Here is a 20693-nt window from a genome sequence, read left to right as displayed (position 1 = left end):
CAAAATCAAAAGAGCAGGAGGAAAAAGCACTTTTATTATTCCAAGCAGTGAGTGTTTCTGCTTCTGGTTAGGTCCACTGAAAGAAATGGACCATAGTAGTGCCTGGAGCAAGCCAGAGGTGGATGATCCCACAACTGGCAGCCTAAAGTAGAACTACTCCTGAGCAGGTTGGAGAGACTCCTTGCTCATCAGCCGTGCTTGGGGTGTGACGGGTTCCTTCACTCTCACCTCTTTCTGCGCTCGGATGCCGTGCCCTTCACCAGCAGGGTGCGGGTTGAAGCAGCGCCCCTGTCCCTCGCCTGCGGGAGCGAGCGTGGCTCCTGAGGAGCCGCCCCTAGGCGTGGCGCTCGGCGCTGGCTGCCCCGCAACTGCCGCCCACTCGGGGGCGCCACGGCGCGACTTGCCCCGCCGGAGTTCGGCGGCGCGGTCGCTCGGGGGCGCCATAGTGCGCTGGCAGAGGGGCCGGGCCGGGCGGGTGCCCCCGCGGCGCGGGTCGCGCCTCCCCGCCGGGCGGAGGCAGCTGCGGCGGCGTGAGGCTGGCGCACTCGGCAGGGAAGACCCCTCGGAGTCGGGGGAGCTGCGGCGCGCATCATGAATCCCGCGGCTGCCTCCCGCCCCGCTGGCCGGCGGCCCGGCGCCCTGCCGCGGCTGCTGCTGTCGTCTGCGGCGCGGACGCTGCTATGGCTCGGTCCCGTGTACCTGGCGGGGTACCTGGGGCTGAGCGGCAGCTGGGTGCTGCTTGGGCTGGCGCTGTGGCTGTGCTGGGGACACAACCGGCGACGGAAGCGCGACCGGCTGGCTGCCGCTTTCGCGCTGCTGGAGGACGAGCGGGAGGCGGTGTGTCAGGGCCTGGCCGCCCGGCACCTGCCGGCTTGGGTGAGTGAGGACCGGGGGGCACAGGTGCGCTGCAGCCGCCGCGTTGCCGAGAACCCCGCCGCGACAGCGGCGGCAGCCCCTGGGAGTTGGGACGCTGAGGGCTCCCAGCGGCTTCGGAGCGCCCGGCGGTACGGAGGGAGCAGGGTATTCTGTGGTGAGCAGCTGGAGAGCAAAGGAAGAGGGGTGGCAGTGGTGCCTTGGACCGAGCCGTAAGCCCTCGGGCTTTGAAGTCTTGCTCAGTAAAGTGAGTACCAAACTGGAAATTGTTTTAGTCCGGGAATTCTGCGTGTTGCTGTTGGCGTGCTTGTGAAATTAGACTGCTGCGTCTCTAGAGAAATCTTGTTACACATATGTGCTGTTGCATTGCAGGGGTTTTGATATAGGGGTATTAACTCTAGATCTTCTCATCCAGAAAGTTCTGTCCTCGGCTCTTTAGTGCCATCGAAAAAAAACCAACAAAAACCTCCCCGACAACCAAAGAAACAAAAAAACAACCCACAAAAATCTAAAATCATAATACATATTTTCTGCCTGCTAAACCCCAAATATTTAAATTTAAAAGGCTATCTCGATGGTATGGCAAGCCAAGCCTTCTTCATTCTTTGCATTTGTTCCTCACCACTCTTAGGTTTTTGGCTATTTGTTGGGTAGCCTCGGTTGACTAATGGAAAAGGATGATGAGGGTTTGGGGTTTTTTTTTTTTTTCTTTCATCGTCATTTGCTTAGCATTTAAAAACATGTCGGGGACTGGTAGGGAAATGCTTTTTTTGTAAGAAAGTATATCAAAGAGCTCTGTTTGTAAGGAGTGTTGCGTGGAGACATTTATAGTCAGCAAACTGTTTTATATAGCCCACAGCACTTGGCTCTCCTTAATTCTGTGGGAAACAAAGGAAGGCAGTCGGCACTTCTGGGAAGCGAGGTCAGGGTCTCCTGGCAGAGCTGGTGCAGCTCCCCGCACATGTTCCCTCCCGCCGGGCGCAGAAATCTGCATTTGAGAGAGGGTTCTGCTTGGTTTTGTCCTCAGAGGATTTACAACGAGTCGGAGCATTAATGCGTGTGGTGGTGTCAGTTCTTGGCTCTGATGCTGTGAAAATGGTGGTGTGTTCTATTCTCGAGTGCCTTGAACCTTGGTAAAGAGAAATCGAGTCTCTTAGTCATTGCTGAAAAATCAGAATTGTCCCTTCCCAACACACACAAGCAATCTCAAAAGTTCTTAGGTTCTGTGGTTGAAAGTGTCAGGCTTCATCAGGACATGGACAGGTGTTGATGGTTGCCCTGCTCTTGGCACTCACAAGGCTGCACTGAGAGTGCTGTGTTCCCCCAGGAGCTCGAGAGGTTTTGACAAATGGAGATACCCCAGCAGAGCCCACTGAGATGGTTAGGGGCTGGAGCACCTGGTGAGTGAGGGGAAGTCAAAGGAGCCGGGTCTATTTAGCCTTCTCTAGGAGAAGGGAAGGCTTAAGGGGGAATCTCACCACTGTCTTCTACTGCCTAGCACATGTTCACAGAGAACATGGTGTTAGACTCTCTTCAGAGACCTTGCTTTTGACTTGTGAATTCTTGGGAGTTTGCTGCTGGAAGGCAGGATGTAGGACCTAAGGATAAAGGAGCTGCATGGTGTGCTGTAGTAAGAGCTTTTATTCATATTGCCACTTCTCTTTCTTTCCTTTTCCTTGGTAACTTCTTCATAGTTGGTGTTTGCTTCCACACCACACTTGCACCTGATAGTTATTTAACTCATCAGTTTTAATTTTCCTTCTATTCTCTTACTTGATTTGATCTTCTGCTTTTCCCCTGTACCAGTGTTGAAGGCTAATTCTCACCTGCTGTCTGTTCAGTTTATTCACTGTGTTGTTAGAATCATAGAATGGAATCATCAAGCCTGGAAGAGACCTTTAAGGAGATCAACTCCAACCATAACCCAACTACCATGACCACTAAACAATATCCTGAAGCGCCACGTCTGCAGCTTCTTGAACACCTCCAGGGATGGCAATTCCACCACCTCCCTGGGGAGCTTCTTCCAATGCCTCACCACTCTCAGTAAAGAAGTTTTTCCTAATGTCCAATCTAAACATCCCCTGGTACAACTTAAACCCCTTTCCTCTTGTCCTATCACTACATACTAGGCAGAGGAGACCAACACCAGCCTCCCTAAAATCTCCTTTCACATGATTGTAGAGAATAATAAGATCTCCCCTTTGCCTTCTCTTCTCCAGACTAAACAACCCCAGCTCCCTCAGCAGCTCCTTGGATAGCATGCCCTCCAAACCCCCCACCACTCTTGTTGCTCTTCTCTGGACATGTTCCAAGACCTCAATGTCTTTCTTGTACTGTGGTGCCAAGAACTGAACACAGTGCTCAAGCTGTGGCCTTAACAGGGCTGAGTACAGAGCCACAATCCCTTCCCTACTCCTGCTGGACACACTGTTTTTGATACAGCCAGGATATCATTGGCCTTCTTGGCTACTTGGGCACACTGCTGGCTCATGTTCAGCTGGCCATCCACCAGCAACCCCAGCTTCTTTTCCACCAGGCTGCTTTCCAGCCACTTTTCCCCAAGCCTGTAGCATTACTAGGGGGTGTTGTGACCGAAGGGCAGGACACAGCATGAACCTTCAACTGAAACAGCTCTAAAAATGTCCCTTGCATTCTTCTCTCCTGGCATGCAGAGGTGGGAGAGGGAATACAATTCAGGCAGGAGGATCACAGGTTGGATTTTCAATGTTGTAATCCTGGGAAAGGTTTTGGAGGTGTGAAATGATAGCAGAGTTTTAGGGGAATGGTAAGTAATTGTGTGTCCAGTAGCAAATTGAAGAGTAATCCATCCAGTGGAGAGTTCAGACCATTGATTGTTTTGGTTGGTTAAAACCCGTTCTCCCTGAGGGCAGTGCAGTGGCTTCTTCAATGTGGCTGAGGCTGTGGTATCAGTAGTTAGGAGATGTATTTGTATTGCAGCCTTTCCTTCAGGGGGGATGCTGAGAGGGTTTCCCTCATCTACTTAACCATCTGTTTTAGGGGATTTGCAGGGTTATTTTGCAGCACCAGTTTCTTGACTGAAACCAGCCAGGGAGTTTGGAAGAGAAGCATTCCTGTGCTAGACAGCTTACGTGGGCAGGCTGTGCTTCCTAGGGAAACCAGCCTGGAAATCTGTTCATGTTGAGCAGAGTCAGGTTTGTGTCTTGGAGAGGTGAGATTTTCTGATTTCAAAGCCTGTGTAGCCTTTAGCCTGACTTGTGTAAAACCAGTCAGTGCCCAGAGCAGAAGTGATTGGATTTCTACCTTCATTCTGGCTACTGGAGGTTGTGGTGACTTCCCTGGTTTGCTTTTGCAGCTGTTAGCAGTTTGCAGGTGAGAACATCCAAATATGCTGGGTTTCTCCTGATTTTAAAGCTCTCTTTATTGGGAGAAAATGATATTACTAGGTACAGAACAGTCCTTTTAAACCTTTGTCAATTTCTTGTTCGTACAAAAGGCTTGTTTAGGCTTTTGCCCCAACACAGGGAGTTAAAAATGTCCCTTAAAAAAAATTCAAAACAAACCCCAAACAACCAAAAAAACCAACCAAACAACAAAACCCACAACAACCCCCCCAAACATAAACCCCTTGATGAATAGATTCCAGTGTTGCGTTTGGACAGAAGGGCACTGTTGTGTCAGACATGGGGTTTGCTATTGCTATGATCATTGGTGTGGTCTGCTCCAGGGCAAGGTGGAGTTGTGCAGAGACTTACACATTTTCTTTACTTGCTAGTAATTGGCCCTAACCTGCTGGGTTTGATCTTCAAAGCTCTTTTCAAATGCTAAGTAATTTTTGCAGCATTCCTAAAATCTTGTCAAGAAGCACGCCTGCTTTTCTGGATGGGGAAAACTCATTTTGATAGTTGACTTGCCCAAGGCTACAGGAGTAAGCCTTATTCTGGGATGGTGTTAACTTTGGCAGCTGTTGGTGGCTGCTTCTGGGCTTAACAGGAAGTGTTTGAGGCTTCTCTTAGAATCATAGAATCAACCAGGTTGGAAGAGACCTCCAAGATCATCCAGTCCAACCTATCACCCAGCCCTATCCAATCAACTAGACCATGGCACTAAGACACAGAGCATCCAGTCTGCTCTTGAACATCTCCAGGGACGGCGACTCCACCACCTTCCTGGGCAGCCCATTCCAATGGGCAATCACCCTCTCTGGGAAGAACTTTCTCCTAATGTCTAGCCTATACCTCCCCTGGCACAACTTGAGACTGTAAAGCTTGACGCTGTGCTGATGACAAGCTCAAGGACAAGACCTTGCTGCCAGGGCTTTCACCAGTTGCAAGGGCCAGAAGAGAGTCTGAAGTCCAGAGCAGATGGTTTAAAAGTGTGGAACTGCAGATGTTTATTTTTTCTGAAACATACCAAGAGTAAGCTGTTGGGTCGAGAAAGAACTTGGAGGTGTCCCTGGGCTGAACTGGAGCAGAACTCTGCTAGTGGGATATGTCATTATGGGAATACCCTCTGGGTAGGAATGTCTTTGCTTGGTCTTACTAGTCAGCACATAAGCTAGATGTAACACTTGAATATCAAGGTGTGCTGCTTCTGCAGAACTGCTCATTGAATTTGTACCATTGAGTGGAGCTGACCTTTGATATCAGCAACCCAGTGAAGTTTGGTGGCCTTTCGTAATGGGCAGGAAGCTGGTTCCACTAGGGACAGGTAGTCAAGTCCATTTCACAGGGTCTCAGGATGTTAGGGGTTGGAAGAGACCTCTGGAGATCGAGTCCAGCCCACCTGCCAGAGCAGGACCACAGAATCCAGCACAGGTCACACAGGAATCCATCCAGATGGGTCTTGAATGTCTCTAGAGAGGGCGACTCCACAACCTCTCTGGGGAGCCTCTTCCAGTGCTCTGTAACCCTCGCAGTGAAGAATTTCCTCCTCATGTGGAGGGGGAACCTCCTGTGCTGTAGTTTCTATCCATTACCCCTCATCCTATCACAGGGTGCAACTGAGAGGAGCCTGTCCTGTCCCTCTTGACAGCCAGCTCTCAGGTATTTATAAACATTTATTATTTTTGTGGTGTTTGCCTTTGTGAGAGCCCTGTTGTGTTAGCCCAGGAGCTCCTGGTGGTGTTTGGTACCTTTGAGCTACAGAAGTGCCTTTTTGCCTGTCTGTCAAAGGAAACTGAGGCACAGAGTGTCTGGGTAGGAGCTCTGTTGCAGACACATGAATGAGACATTGTCAGTCAGGATGGAAGTGTACTACAGATGACTGCCAATCCTATCACAGCAGTCCAAGATGTGACACAGTGATACATCATCCATTGTGGTTGCTTTTGGAATTTGCCTTGAGCTGTGTGGTTTGGCTGTCTGGCTCAAACAGCAAATTCAATTTTGCTCTTTCTGAAGGTGGATCTAGCTGCTGCCTCCCTATGGGTTTTGCCTGTTTCCTGAAAAGGACCTGGGGGTGCTGGTTGACAGCTATCTGAACATAAACCAGAAGTGTGCTCAGGTGGCCAAGAAAGCCAACAGTATCCAAGCCTGTATCAGGAACAGTGTGGCCAGCAGGAGTAGGAAAGTGATCATGCCCTTGGTGCATGCTCTGGTGAGGCTGCACCTCACTTTTGGGCCTCTCACTACAAGAAAAACATCAAGGTCCTGGAGCATGCCCAGAGAAAAGCAACAAAGCTGGCGAAGGGTCTAGAGAACAGGTCTTACGAGGAGTGGCTGAGGGAACTGGGGTTGTTTAGTGTGGAGAAAGAGGCTGGGCGGGAAGACCTCATTGCTCTCTACAGCTCCCTGAAGGGAGGTTGTAGTGAGGTGGGTGTCAGTCTATTCTCTCTAGTATCAGCTGATAGCATGAGAAGAAATGGCCTGAAATTGTGCCAGGGGAGGTTTAAATTGGATGTGAGGAAAAATTTCTTTACTGAAAGAGTGGTCAGGCTTTGGAATAGATTGCCCAGGGTGGTGATGGAGTCACTGCCCTGGAGGTGTTCAAGTGGACATGGCACTTCGAAACATGGTTTAATGGTCGTAGTGGCATTAGGTTGATGGTTGGACTTGATGATCTTAGAGGTCTTTTCCAACCAATACCATTCTGTGATTCCATAACTGGAACTGGATTCCAGCTACCTTGCCTTGCTGGAAGACCTTTTGGTGAAGGATGAAAGGCTGGCAGGTGGAGGTCCCCTGATTCACATCATCCACCTTACTGTAAAATATCAGCAATGTTTTATCAGTATGAATTGTCCCTTCTGGTGCTGTATTCTCACTTTACCTTGCAGATAGAGATGAGTAGGCTGGCATTTCAGTGGACTTGAGTTGTCTTATTTAATGAAAAGGTTGCTATTTAGAGCATCAAAAGAAATATCACTAATACCACTTCAGGTTTTTGTAATGTAGTAATTGGAGATAATTTGTAGCATTACTTGAGTAAGGGAAATGGGCTCTGAAATCATACATGAAGCTGGAATAAAAGGCAGGCTGCTCTCTGTTCCATCTGAACTGAACATCTCTGAGCACCTCTCTGGAAGCTGATGAATTGAGCAGCAAGGCTTTGACTGGAGAATGTTATTCACAGCTCTTGAATAAGGAGGTAACATACTGTTCTACCTGATTACTATGATCAGCCTAGATCCCTTTGTATTTGGGTGCTCTTGTAGAGCTGAGCAGGGCCTGAATGTCTGTTGCAAGAAGCTGCAGCACTGACCTGTCCTCCTGCCATAACCTGCTACTAGCTTGTGGCACTGGCTGAAAACGCTGCATCTGCAAGACTTTACTGCCTGATTGTAGTAAGGAGATTGTGGCTCTTTTCTCAGCAGCTTCTTGGTGAGGTCTGAGAAATCAGTGGCTTGCTTGAGAGTGTCCTCATATCAGATTGCCCTGATGGTGATTGAAGGAGGCAGTGCTGCAGGGAACTGGAGGGATGTTGTAACGGACACGTACGCTGTTCGCTGGCATGTGATGTGCCCAACTTGAAAACATGATGCATGAATGGCTACTCTGATTTAATTTGTCCTTAGCAGCTTAAAAAGCTCTGAGAGATGAAAGCACTGGACTGTTGCACACGAGAGTGTATCTAACTGGCTTGAACTCTGACAGTGCTTCTTTTCCCTGAAGCACTGTGCTGGCACTAGTGGAGAAATGCTGCCTGCAATGGTTTCAATCAGAGGCAAACCAGGTCACACCAAACCAGGGGGTTAACCTGGCTGTTTTCCCAACACAGAAGGGAGGGAAAAGTAACACACAAAAACTCAGCATTGTGACCAAAAAACGGTGAGATAAGAATAAAATTTACTGATCAATAATCAGATGAACATGGTACAAAGTGCATAATTACCTTAGCCTGTTTGCAGAAGCAGCATGGCGCAAAGCAGCAGCAAGCAGAACCAAGCGGGCCAAAAGCCCAGAAAACTACTCCCCCACCCCTCCTTGTCCTGCTGCCATCCTAGTGGAAGAGATAACACCCAAAGAACCTCGAACCCAGAAGCAGCAACTGGAACAGGAAGCCTCCCACGTTGCAATCTGAACTTCAAGCCCCATCATACTTTGCTCCAGTTAGTGCTTTCATTTTCGAAGCTGGCACAGCTGCAGCACAGCATGAATAACAGCAAGAGGTTCAATTCAATCCATGACACTGCCACAACCAATACACTGAGTTTCCTAAGCAGGTTCCAAGGTATGGCATCTGATGTAGGTGAGCCAGTCAAGGAACAGGTCCTGCAGAGCTCATGATCTTACAAGGAAGCATGTTCTCATGGCTTCCCAAGGTGTGGCCAAGAGAAAGATGAGAAATCTAATGCTGCTTTACATCATGAGCAGGATATGACACTTACTGCAATTGTATAACTGTGCCCAGAGGCATACTGGTACATCAGTTCACGTGTGTTCATTTGCCTTTTACTATGTTTTACTGGTCTATTTGCCTTTTACAATTTCTCAAGGAGGTAGTAAATTATAAAGGATGTATGTATGGGGGTAGAGGGATCTCATCTTTAAAACTTGTTCCACACCCTGTAGTCTCTCTCACATGTGTTGCAGTATGCTGAAACAGATGGCACGTGGCACTCACTTTGTTTTTCTTTGCACTCAGGTTCACTTCCCTGATGTTGAACGAGTGGAGTGGCTGAACAAGGTGAGGAGCTCTGAAATCCAGTTTGTGAGGACTTCTGTTCTGAACTGCATTGCAGCACAAACTCTGCAGGCCAAGTCTGAGAAAGTTATCAGGTCATTACAGTATGGCTTAGTCATATCAGTGTCTGCACTTAAGTCTTGGAGCCACTTCAGTATAGAGTTGCCACAAGTTGGATCAATTTGGCCACATCACTTAACTCTGAGACTAAAAAAACCCAACAAGTGTGTTGTGTGTGTATATAGATTGTTATGTATATTGATACCTGTCTCTATTGTATTATATTAGCAAAAGTAGTGGCGTCTTCTCTTACCACAGAGGATCCCAGATAGCGCTGAGGCAGGTCCTCCCATCAGCGGGTGTAGTCAAGCCCTCACTGCAACCAGCCTCTGCAGAATTCAAAACAGAACAGCTGAATGTGCAAATGAGCATCCTGTAACTATCCTGTTTGTCTTTTTAGCAAACTTTCTTTTTGATGTAAAAGCTCATCTGCTCCTCCGTACATAAACCTAACTCAGGGGACCACTGTGACACTTAAGAATAATTAGGAACTATTGTGCTATAGAGACTTTCACCCTGGGCTTTGCTGCCTAGAGGCAACCAACAGAGTCGGTGATGCTGAAATTCCACCCTCCAGTTCCATTCCTTCAGGGATTTTCCTCAGGTTCCTTTTCTGAGGAAGTGAGATGGATCTTTCCTTAGTGATGACTTAAGAACACAAAGTTGACTTGGTATTTTGAAAGGACAGAGATTAATAGCCAGGTGTCCTGTAATACGTGTGTGCTTCTCCACAAAAGGTACTTTATATGAAGAATGTTCAGTTGTTTTCTGCTTTTGCTGTTCTTTAGATCCTTGTACAGGCTTGGCCATACTTTGGGACAATCATGGAGAAAACATTTAAAGAAGTCCTTGAACCAAAAATCAGAGCAAAGCACATGCACCTGAAAACGTGCACCTTTACCAAGATTCACTTCGGCGAGAAGGTAGCGTGAAGCCTTTGCAACTCTTGCAGTTCATCTCCCAAGATGCAAGGGAAGTCTGATGTTCAGCTCTTTAATAGCACTGATGTCTAACAAAATGGTATTGGTACAACACTGCTGCCTCCTTTGTGTCCTCCTCATCTTGACTTCAGTGTTTTCTCTGTGATGGAAAAGTCATATAGGAGGCTAATCCCTTCCCGCTGGCTGTCAGTATCATGGGACTGGAGATAAAGGGGCAACATATTCACATTTATTGCTGTTGTACCTTGCAACAGGAGATTTCAGTGCTTCCTAAGCCTTGTAGCAAGCGCTGCTTGCCACCAGCCCTGTACCTGAGAACTGGCAGTGCTGTTCACATTACCTCTTTAAGGGAGCTATGTGTGTGGTTTTTTTGTATTTTACATGCAGTTATGCAAAGACTTTAATGAATGCTTCTCAAATTGATTGAAGTGAGATTGAACTGAAGTGAGGACTGTTCAGTTGGGCTTAGCTTGGAAGATACTAACTCTGGCCTGTCTTGTTTGTTTCAGTGCCCTAGAATCAATGGAATAAAAGCCTACACCAAAGAAATCAATAGGAGACAAGTTATCCTAGACCTGCAGATATGGTAACATTGCATCACTGTTATGTGTTTGGTTCTTAACTCACTGCCCATCTGACACCTGTATGTGAGTTGTTGTGCTGGACATGTAGTCCACTAAGATCAGCATGAAGTGGAAAGGTCCTCATATTAATGTAGTATTACATGACATAATCTGTCCTCTCATTGGATGTCCTCAAAACTTACAGAAGTGAGGAGATGTGCATCAGTCTTTAAATCAGAAAGCAGGGTCACCTGCAGAGGTTTAGGTGTTACCTACTCTGGTTTATAACTGCTGCCCATCACTGCTACCATGGGTATAACGAATGTGCCCCTTGACTTTGCCATTCATGGCAATAAGAACCCAAGTTTTAGAACTGTATTTCCTGCTCTGACAGCTCTCAGGCATGGAGATGCCCCACTATGTTGTTCAGTCTGGAGAAGAGAAGGCTCCAAGGTGACCTTATTGTGGCCTTTCAATATCTGAAGGGGGCCTGCAAGAAAGCTGGGGAGGGACTTTTTAGGCTATCAGGTAGTGATAGGACTAGGGGGAATGGAATGAATCTGGAATTGGGGAGATTCAGGCTGGACGTGAGGAAGAAGTTCTTCACCATGAGAGTGGTGAGAGCCTGGAATGGGTTGTCCAGGGAGGTGGTTGGGGCCCCATCCCTTGAGGTGTTTAAGGCCAGGCTGGATGAGGCTCTGGCCAGCCTGATCTAGTGTGAGGTGTCCCTGCCCATGGCAGGGGGGTTGGAACTAGATGATCCTTGTGGTTCCTTCCAACCCTGACTGATTCTATGGTTCCTGTTGAGTCCAACCTCTGCAGTAGTTCCAGAACTACTTGTGCTATTTATTTTTTAATTCCTTCCTCTAGATTAGTCCTCTTACTTTACTCATCATTTGTTTCCTGTGCCACTTAGCACATTTGCTTTTTTTGACTACAGCTGTTCTTTGAGCAGAAAACTGCCTCTAGCTCTATTTAACAACAGCAACAACAACAAAATTAGATAAAACATTAGATACCTCCCAGGCTGTTTTAAATGAGCTTGTGTGTTTTGTAAACATCAGAGCCACTGCAGAGCTAAACTCTCTCCTGGTTTAGCCTGCAGAGTGGGATTACAGGGAGAATTGCCACTTGCATGCTGCTGTAGCTCTGTAAGTTTAGTGGGCGACTGAGCTGCCTATTTAAATGGCTTTTCTTCATGGTACTGTGAGGGAAAAGCACTGTGAAATTACAGTGTCTTGGCAACAGCACAGAGCTGCTCAGAACTCTGTCTGCTGCTTAATGTGGCAATGGCATGGCAGCATCCCCAGGCCTGGCAGAGCACCATTGCTCTCTGCAAAGTGGCATGCTTGGTGTTCAGCCAGAAGGTGTTGTGCTTCAGTACTGTCAGTGAAGTGCTCTTTGTAACAGGCAGACCAGTTTTAGGGCCTTTGGCGAATCAGGAGTGCTTTCCATGTTGAGATTGAGGGATTTGACAGCTTCAAGGCTTTGCAGGAGGTTGTTCTCTGTTAAACTTCTCCAGGCTGCTTCTCCCACATACTCTTTTTTTCAGTCTTTTAAGAATCCTCTGCAGAGGGATTCCCCCACCTCCTCATTCCTCTGGCAGATCGTTCAGCATCTCCAAACTTGCCAAACACTTCTGTTCCTCATCCTGATGATAACTTAGCCTGAACTGCCATCTGATAACCCAAGCATTTCTGTATTCACACAAGAGTGTTTAGACTACCTTGTGTCTCTGTTGGGAGTCTTCTCCTGAGCTTTGTTAAGGACCCAGCTTCTCTTAATACATGAACAGCAGTTTCTTCAGCTAAGATGGGTGTTGGGCATTTTGCAGTGTCTGCAGGAGGTAGTGGATTACTTCCAGGAATGGGGAGCACCAAATCTGTAAGCACTGCTGTTACTTACCTGCCTTTTTCTGGATTGCCAAGGAACATGACCTTTTTTTTTCTCCTTTAACCAAAGAAATGGGTGATCTCTAGTTTCCCCCCTGTACTTTGCACTGGTGAGACCTTATCTTGAGTGCTGTGTTCAGTTTTGGGCTCCCCAGTTTAGGAGGGACAGGGACCTGCTGGAGAGGATCCAGCAGAGGGCTACGAGGATGATTAGGGGACTGGAGCACATGCTTTATGAGGAGAGGCTGAGGGACCTGGGGCTTTTTAGTCTGGAAAAGAGAAGACTTAGAGGGGATTTAATGAGAGCTGGGTGTCAGGAGGGAGGGGACAGGCTCTTCTCACTTGCTCCCTGGGACAGGACAAGGAGCGATGGATGTAAGCTGCAGCACAGGAGGTTTCACCTCAACCCAAGGGGGAACTTCTTTACTGTAAGGGTCACGACCACTGGAACAGACTCCCCAGAGAGGTTGTGGAGTCTCCTTTTCTGGAGGCTTCCAAGGCCCATGTGGATGCATTCCTCTGTGACCTGAGCTAGATTTTATTGTCCTGCTCTGGTGGGGGGGTTGTACTCGGTGATGTCTTTGGGTTCCTTCCAACCCCTGACATCCTGTGATCCTGTTTTCTTTCTGGAGTAAGGCAAAACCCTTGTTCTGAAACAGCTTAGCTACATGAATAGCAGTGTGTGCTCTAGAGCAGTTGGTGTTTGGAGAAGAGATGGTTAGAGGAGATGAACTTGAGCTATCCTGCTGCCTTTTGCACTACCTCTCAGTCACTGCATGCTGGTGAGATTTCAATGGCTGGATTTGTCCACAGAGCTATGTCCACACAGCTCTGAAGAGCAGAGTGATGTGCTAGTGTGGTGCACTTTGCAATGCTGAGGTCACAGTCATTGACTTTCCTCTCGAGTTATGTTTCAGAGAGGTGTAGTTATGCAGCAGTGGCTATCAAAGGATTAATTGTGTCTGCATGTTACAAACATGACTCCTCTGCCTTGCTGCTTGCTAGCTGTAATTTTGTGGGAGTTCCTTCTCTGGTGAACCCACATGAGCATGACTTGTTGGCTGGCTCACCAGTGCATGCAGCTCATGCCACATGTGGTATCACAATTTAGAGCCTTTGCTTGGGAACTGTGGAAAAATAGCCCTTAGGGGTCCCTTACCAGTATGGGCAATAACTGTCAGGAGAGCCAGTGATGTAGTAGATCTAGTATTGAGTGGAGTTATCAAAAGAACTTGAGAAGCTGCTTTAATTAAGTCTGTTAGCAACAGCTTATGTGTCTGTAGCTTACACGTACATAGGCATACACTGAGAATAGTTTTGTAGAGCACTGTATCATTACAGTCTTCACGGTCTCATCTGAAAGGCCTATACTGGAGGTTTTTGGCATAAAACCCAAGGCTCAGAGGTGATTACCTGTGAGGCACAGAGAGCTTTTGGCAAAGCCGAGGAGAGGTGCTCTATAAACCTCCTTGCAAAATCTTTTGCTCTGTTCCTGAGATGATGCACCCAGTTTGTGTAAATGATGTAAATTTTGTCACAGCTTAGAGGACTGATAAAAAGGGTAAAGACTTCTCTGGCATCTAGACTCGAAATCACAACTGCATCTATTGAAGTGTTGCTGGAGAAAAGAGACATCTGGGACTGACTGGGAAGAGTTAACCGTGTGAAATAGCATAAAGGCTGTAAATTGAAACACTGCAACTTTGTTGGACACTGGCAACAACTGAATGAAATCCTCTTGGATTAATTGCTGCAAATTGAAGAACTCATTTTTGACTTCTCATTTGAACTTTTATTGTGGCAAAGCTCTATTAGCACCCAATGTAATGAGCTGTAAGATAATGTCAAAACTGTGGAAATTAACAAACTTACAAATTAATGTTACGACTAGCTTATAAGGAAGATTGTGTGGATTTTGGCATGGCCTGTGAGGCTGGTTATTTAAGAAATGATCCTCCAACATTAAAGGCTTTAATTTGTGTGTTATGAGCTTTTAAAGTTCTATTAAGTGACTATCCATAAACAAATATTTGAGAACTTTGCTTGCAAACATGGAGACAAAATCAGAGAGTTACACATTCTTGGCAGTTTTTTTTTTTAATTTGGAGTAGAGGATCTGTCCATGTCCAAATTACAGTGTCAGGTAGTGGCAACTGCTGAACTATATGCCTGTGTGCATGTGGTCAGAGCAAGTATCTTGTCCTTTTTCTTTGATTATGGAGTGAAATTATGCATGCAGGAAGCAAGCACAGCACATTCACTGTGCTGTGGTACCTTTACACCCACCTTTACCTGCAGGGTGTTTTTGTGTCTGCATCCAGAAAGAGCTATTTCTGAGAGAGCTGAAGGGGAACTTGGTAGCTTCCTTCAATTGTTTTCTGCCAGAGGCATCAACAAATGTGCAATGTTCTGCTCCCTGGGGAGTGGCTATCCCTTTCTGCATAAGGTGGTGTTTGTACTTCAGTAAACGTCTAAGATGGTTTCCAAGTTGCCAAAGTACCGCAGTCTGCATTTGTTTCATTTGAAGCCTGGTGTTCTCCATGGCAACTGACCAAAATCTGATCTTAGTCATTATCTTTTAATTCAGCCTCAAGGAAATCAGGTCATTTTTAGTGATACTTGTCCTTCAAGTGGGCTTTTGGGTTGTGGGCAAGGGTCATCTATGGCCTTTTTGCTTATGGGCAAGGTGAGGACCCTATATGTAATGTCAGGATGACTCTGTATCAGCCTGAGAGCTGGGTCACCAGGTTTGTGGCATGGGATCAGGCCTTTGGCAGAGAAAGGAGCAAGAGGACAATTCCTGTGACTGAATTTTGAATGAGCCTGTCAATTTCCTCCTTGGAGCAAGCTTGCCTCAGCCAGCTGCTAGTCTTAGAATGGAAAAGTAACCTTGAAATGGTTTGAAATAGTGGTGTCCCCCTCTTGAAATGGTTACTTGAAATAGTGGTGTCCCCCAGGGATTGGTACTGGGCCCAGTTTGGGTCAATATCTTTATCAACAACCTGGATGAGGGCATTGAGAGTACCCTCAGCAAGTTCCTGATGATACAAAACTGGGGGGGTTGGCTGACACCTGTCAGGCTGTGCAGCCATCCAACGTGACCTGGACAGGCTGGAGAGCTGGAGTTGAAATGAAACTCATGAAGTTTAGTAAGGACAAGTGCAGGGTCCTACATCTGGGGAGAAATAACAACAAGTACCAGTACAGGTTAGGGGCTGCCCTGCTGAAAGCAGCTCCATAGGGAAAGACCTTGGAGTGCTGGTGGACAGCAAGTTCTCCATGGAACAACAATGTGCTCTTGTGGCCAAGAGAGCCAATGGGATCCTGGGATGTATCAAGAAAGGTGTGTCCAGCAGGTCAAGGGAAGTTCTTCTACCTCTCTACTCTGCCCTGCTGAGACCACACCTGGAATAGTGTGCCCAGTTTTGGGCTCCCCAGTTCAAGAGAGACAGAGACCTGCTGGAGAGAATCCAACAGAGAGCCAGGAGGATGCTTAGGGCACTTGAGCATCTCGCCTGTGAAGAGAGACTGAGAGTCCTGGGGCTGTTTAGTCTGGAGAAGAGAAGACTGAGAGGGGATCTCATCAATGTGTATAAATATCTGAGGGGTGGGTGTCAAGTGGAGGGGGCCAGGCTCTTTTGGGTGGTTCCAGTGATAAGACAAGGAACAACAGGTTGAAACTTGACCATAGAAGATTTCACCTCAGTATGAGGAGAAACTTCTTTACAGTGAGGGTGACAGAGCACTGGAACAGGCTGCCCAGGGAGGTTGTGGAGTCTCCTTCTCTGGAGACTTTCAAAATCCACCTGGATGCATTCCTCTGCAGACTACCCTAAGTGATCCTGCTTTGGCAGGGGGGTTGGACCTGATGATCTCTTGAGGTCCCTTCCAGCCTCTGATGTACTGTGTGATACTGTGAAATACGTATGTTGCTTTGAGCAGCTGACTGCAGGGTTTCTTTTGTGCAGCTCTGACCCTTGTTCAGTATGTGCTCAACTTTCCCTTTTCAGTTGCTTGAAAATCCATTTCTTCCTGTGGGGTCGTGTTGTAAATAATGAAACTGATTTCGTTTATACTCTGTACCACCCCAAAATTCCCATTGCACTATTGTAAACTGTGGAATAATGTGAGAATTTTCTTTCAGTTACATAGGAGACTGCGAGATTCACATGGACATATCGAAATTTAATCTTGGAGTGAAAGGCATACAGGTGTGTGCAGTGCTAACCTTGCCACTTCAAGGCTCTGTGTGGTAGGAGGCAGATTGTCCCAATGGGAAGGCTATGACAACTGGCAAACAACCAGCTAGGATTTTTAGAGTGATTTGCTTTGTCTCCTTGTGTTTTGGCTGGGGAAATGATGGTTCCACATAAAACACTTAAATACCCTTTTTAAGCTTCTTAAGGTGCCTTTTAAACGAGGTGAACGCTAGAGCTGTGAGCCAGCTTCTGACACTGGAGTTCAGAGGAGCTCCATGTTGTTAGAGAACTTTGAAAGAGTCAGTTCTGCCAGGGTGTTCATAAACTGGTGTAGATTAGACTAACAACCTATTCTTTCAGTGTTGTTTGGGCAGATCACTCCATTGTGAAGCAGTCAGGATTGCAAAGGTTCCACTAACTTGGAAAGCGTTGCCAGATATCAATAACACTGCTTTGAGGTGTGTGTGTGGGGAGGTTATTGTTACTACATTCTAAATAAAGTTACTTCAATTATGATTTTAAAAATTATCTCCATCTGTGAAAAGTTTGCACTTTTGAAGCTGCATCCTGAGAGCACTTTCAGACTGTTTTCTCCTTGGTCCGTTGTGTTTGCAGTTGTATGGGACGCTGCGGGTGATACTGGAACCTCTTCTAACTGATGCACCATTTATTGGAGCAGTGACCTTGTTTTTTATGCAGAAACCGGTGAGTCAGTGGTGAACTGCACTCTGCAGCCTTCTTCCTCCTTCTTCTGTCTTAGTGCATGGATAGGTCTTCAGTGAGTGACATGAGCTGTCTGTTACTGGTAACCCCAATGGCATAACTGTGAGTGCCTCGCAGGACAGGTGTTTGAATAGTCAGTTCCTGGTTGTTCAGTGCACCTCTTGGACTCCAGCAGGTGATGACTTTGTTCTATTCTTTTGTAGTAGTACCTTAAAAAATACTTGCATCACTCTGAGAATAGGAGGACTTCCCAATGGTGATAGCACAGGAACCATTTCTTAGGTCTTTGCTGCAAGGTCCCTGGCAAATGGATTTTGAATTTTCCCATTCACAGGCTTCTAAATAAAATCATCTTGGAGATCATTCAGTCATGGTTGTGCTTTGAAAGCTTGCCTGTTTAAGGTCATGTGCCTTGTAGTGGAATTGTGGTTTAATAAAAGATGAGAAACCTTCTAGTCTTGTATGAACCAGTTATCTTACAGCATGCAGCTTTGTATGCTTGTGGGTTGTCCTCTGCTTGAGTTCATGGAAGTCATACATTTTTGATCTTGGATGAAGTGTTTTTTTGTGTTTAGATGTAGTAGCATTATTTTAGGACATGAAAAAAAAAATTGTTTTGCGAATGGAAACACTGACACTTGAATTCAGGTGGTGGTTGTAAATCCCCCTGCTCCAGGGCATAGGCCAACCCCTAAGTGAAAGGATGAGGAAACAATTTCAATGTCTAGGTAGAGCTGTTGGATTTACTACACAGGACACCAGAGCATCTGCAAGTGTACTTGCAAGGTAAGTCCCAGCGATGCCCTCATTTCAGGTATGGCACCTAAAACAGGTAAGGGAACTGATACCAGCTGTAGGTTTTGATGGATAGATGCAGTCACTTACTTGTGTAGGTTTTTCTTTCTTTAACTAGCTGGCCTTGGTTTAGAAGCACTTGTTTCTCCTTTAAATTCTACCTTTCTTCTGAAATAAAATGTAATGGTATTGTATAATTTTTCTCCCTGATCATTTTGTAGCATTTGGAAATCAACTGGGCAGGAATGAGCAACCTCCTGGATGTCCCAGGCATTAAGTGAGTGTCTGTTTTGTTTCACTTCATTCTTCTTTAGAAAGCCTTTGGAAGTTGGGATGGCATTTTCTGGTAATTATCAATGTTGTTCTCAAGAGGGGTATGTGAAAGGTGTTGTGCTGGTAGTCATGTCATCACACCTGGCTATGGAGTTTGCAAAACCTCAGGAGAGTGCTTTTGCATTCTGCCAAAATAGGTTCCATTGCTTCTTTAATTTAGGATGGAAATAGTAAATCTCAAACTACAATGGTCTATGAACTAAACCCAAAGACCTTCTGTTTCCCATGTACCAGTTACTTGCAAAGGTAGTCTGGCAGAGTGTGCTTGTTTGTTTACCTTAAAGAAAGAAAAGGCAAAGTATCACAGAGTTGCAGTCCCTCTGATGAACTGAAATACAATCCATGATAAAGAAACCTGCACTGGTTTTAGATGGAGAAATTTTCTTCTCTTTCTGTCGGCTGCTCACCCTTCAGATTCTTCATAAAATGTAGCTCTTCCTCAGTGCCTCTTGAGTTGATTTTGCACATAAAACTTGCACAGCAAGAAAGAAAATCTTTGTGGGTTTCAATACTGTGTCAAACTGTTTCTGCAGTTTGGAGATTCGCTTTGTCCTTGTTCCTTAGTGTAAGGAGAAAGTTCCTTTAAGCAAAAGCAGAATATACTTGGTCACAGTGTTTCTCCCTTTAAATGCAAATGCAGATGCTTCTGTTCCCCCTCTCTTCTCCTGCAGCTCATGGTTTGCAGACTCATAGGAAGTGGCTGGCTACTTTAGGTGCCAGTTTATGTATTAAAAGGTCTCTGAAGACCTTTGATGTTGAGTGAGAGGAAGCTTTCCTTTTCTCTTAATTTGAGGGCAGAGTGGCCATTTGCCCTGAAATGTGCCCTGAGAACTCCAGTTTTTATCAGAGGAATTAATCTGTTATTTTCTAAGATAGTTTCCTTACTTCTTTCAGGGAGAAGGTATGTAGGTGTTCCAACCTACAGCTTCTCATATAATTAAGTGCAACTCTGGTGTCCTAAATTTTCATTCCCTGGCTCTCTCACAGAGATTGGAGCATGGAAACCCTTGCTTGTTCATCAGCACCTCACATGAAAGTGAGGAGCCTGACCGTGAACAGGCTGAAGTACAGGTTGAACAGGAGCTGCTCTCCTTTTCAAATTAATTAGGTCTATTTAAGAGAGTTAAAAAAAATGGATGTAGTCATCTGTCCTCATGTACAAGCTGTGTTTAGTTGGGTGTACCCTGAGACTCAAGAGCAGGGACACTTGAGCCAAATTCAGCCCTAGTAACCCTAGAGTGGAACATCCCTGCCTGCAAGGGGACACTGCACCATGTGTGACACAAGGCAATAGTGATTATCTGCAGAACAGTAGGGAATAAAGTTGAAAGAGATCTCAAGAGGCTGCTCCACGCTCATATTCTCTTCTTCAGCTCAAGAGAATGCAGATTACTGATAGAAGACAATTTAACCTTCCACAGTGATCCACATGCGCCCTTGGAGATTGGTTCTGGTGTTAACTGTCTGCCACATTTCCCCTTACTCTAAGCCAAATGTCACAAGCATGAGTTTCTTTTGCCCGTGTGCACTTCTAAGAAAGCATTCTTTCAAAGAACCAAAGAATCATTTAGGTTGGAAAAGACCAAGTCCAACCAAAACCCATGTGCTTAAGTGCCACTTCTACACATCTTTTAAATACCTTCAGGGGTGTTGACTCACCCATTTGCCTGGGCAGCCTGTTTGATGTTTGATAACTCTTTGAGGGAAGGTATGCTGTATCCCTTGTTTTACAGTGCTCACTTCTTTTGCTCTGCCTCATTCTTTCATTCCAGCTGAAACTGTAATCCCTTGCAGAGGTTTAGGTTGTGTTTTGTTTTTTTTTTCTCCACTTGCAGTGTAATGTCAGACTCACTCATTCAAGACTTCATTGCTTCACGACTGGTCCTACCCAACAGGGTCACAGTACCTCTGAAAAAGAACATGACCATTGCCCACCTGAGGTTCCCTATCCCACATGTGAGTTTGTTTTTTTCAGTGAGTGTTAGCCTACCTGAGTGTGCAGTGTGGATGCATGCAAGCTTAGTGTCTTAGATTCCTGCATCAGCTATTTCTACCTGGTTTTATTTCAGGGTACGAAAGTAATATTTCAGGGATATGAAAGTAGGTGTTGGATAGTTCATAGTCTGGGGGAGGGGGGGACTGGGAGGTCCTACCCTCTCCACGTGACATAAGAGTCTGTTTATACAGAGTTAATTTGTAAATTAAACC

At 46.2% G+C, this 20693-nt stretch overlaps 1 protein-coding gene across 1 annotated transcript in view; it reads left to right on the top strand.

The window, feature by feature from the left end:
• Positions 1–591: 591 nt before the first annotated feature.
• Positions 592–20693, top strand: part of ESYT3 (extended synaptotagmin 3) — a 33147-nt gene continuing 13045 nt past the window's right edge. Inside the window, exons 1-8 of the mRNA XM_054381255.1 lie at positions 592–876; positions 8941–8982; positions 9828–9962; positions 10490–10566; positions 16580–16646; positions 17250–17339; positions 18374–18429; positions 20321–20441. Coding sequence (XP_054237230.1) covers positions 592–876; positions 8941–8982; positions 9828–9962; positions 10490–10566; positions 16580–16646; positions 17250–17339; positions 18374–18429; positions 20321–20441 — 873 coding nt within the window. The remainder of the gene's footprint in view (positions 877–8940; positions 8983–9827; positions 9963–10489; positions 10567–16579; positions 16647–17249; positions 17340–18373; positions 18430–20320; positions 20442–20693) is intronic.

Source organism: Indicator indicator, chromosome 5 (assembly GCF_027791375.1).
Source record: "Indicator indicator isolate 239-I01 chromosome 5, UM_Iind_1.1, whole genome shotgun sequence".
Lineage (NCBI taxonomy): Eukaryota > Metazoa > Chordata > Aves > Piciformes > Indicatoridae > Indicator > Indicator indicator.
Note: the sequence above shows the minus strand (reverse complement) of the source record. Positions and strands in the feature narration are given on the sequence as shown.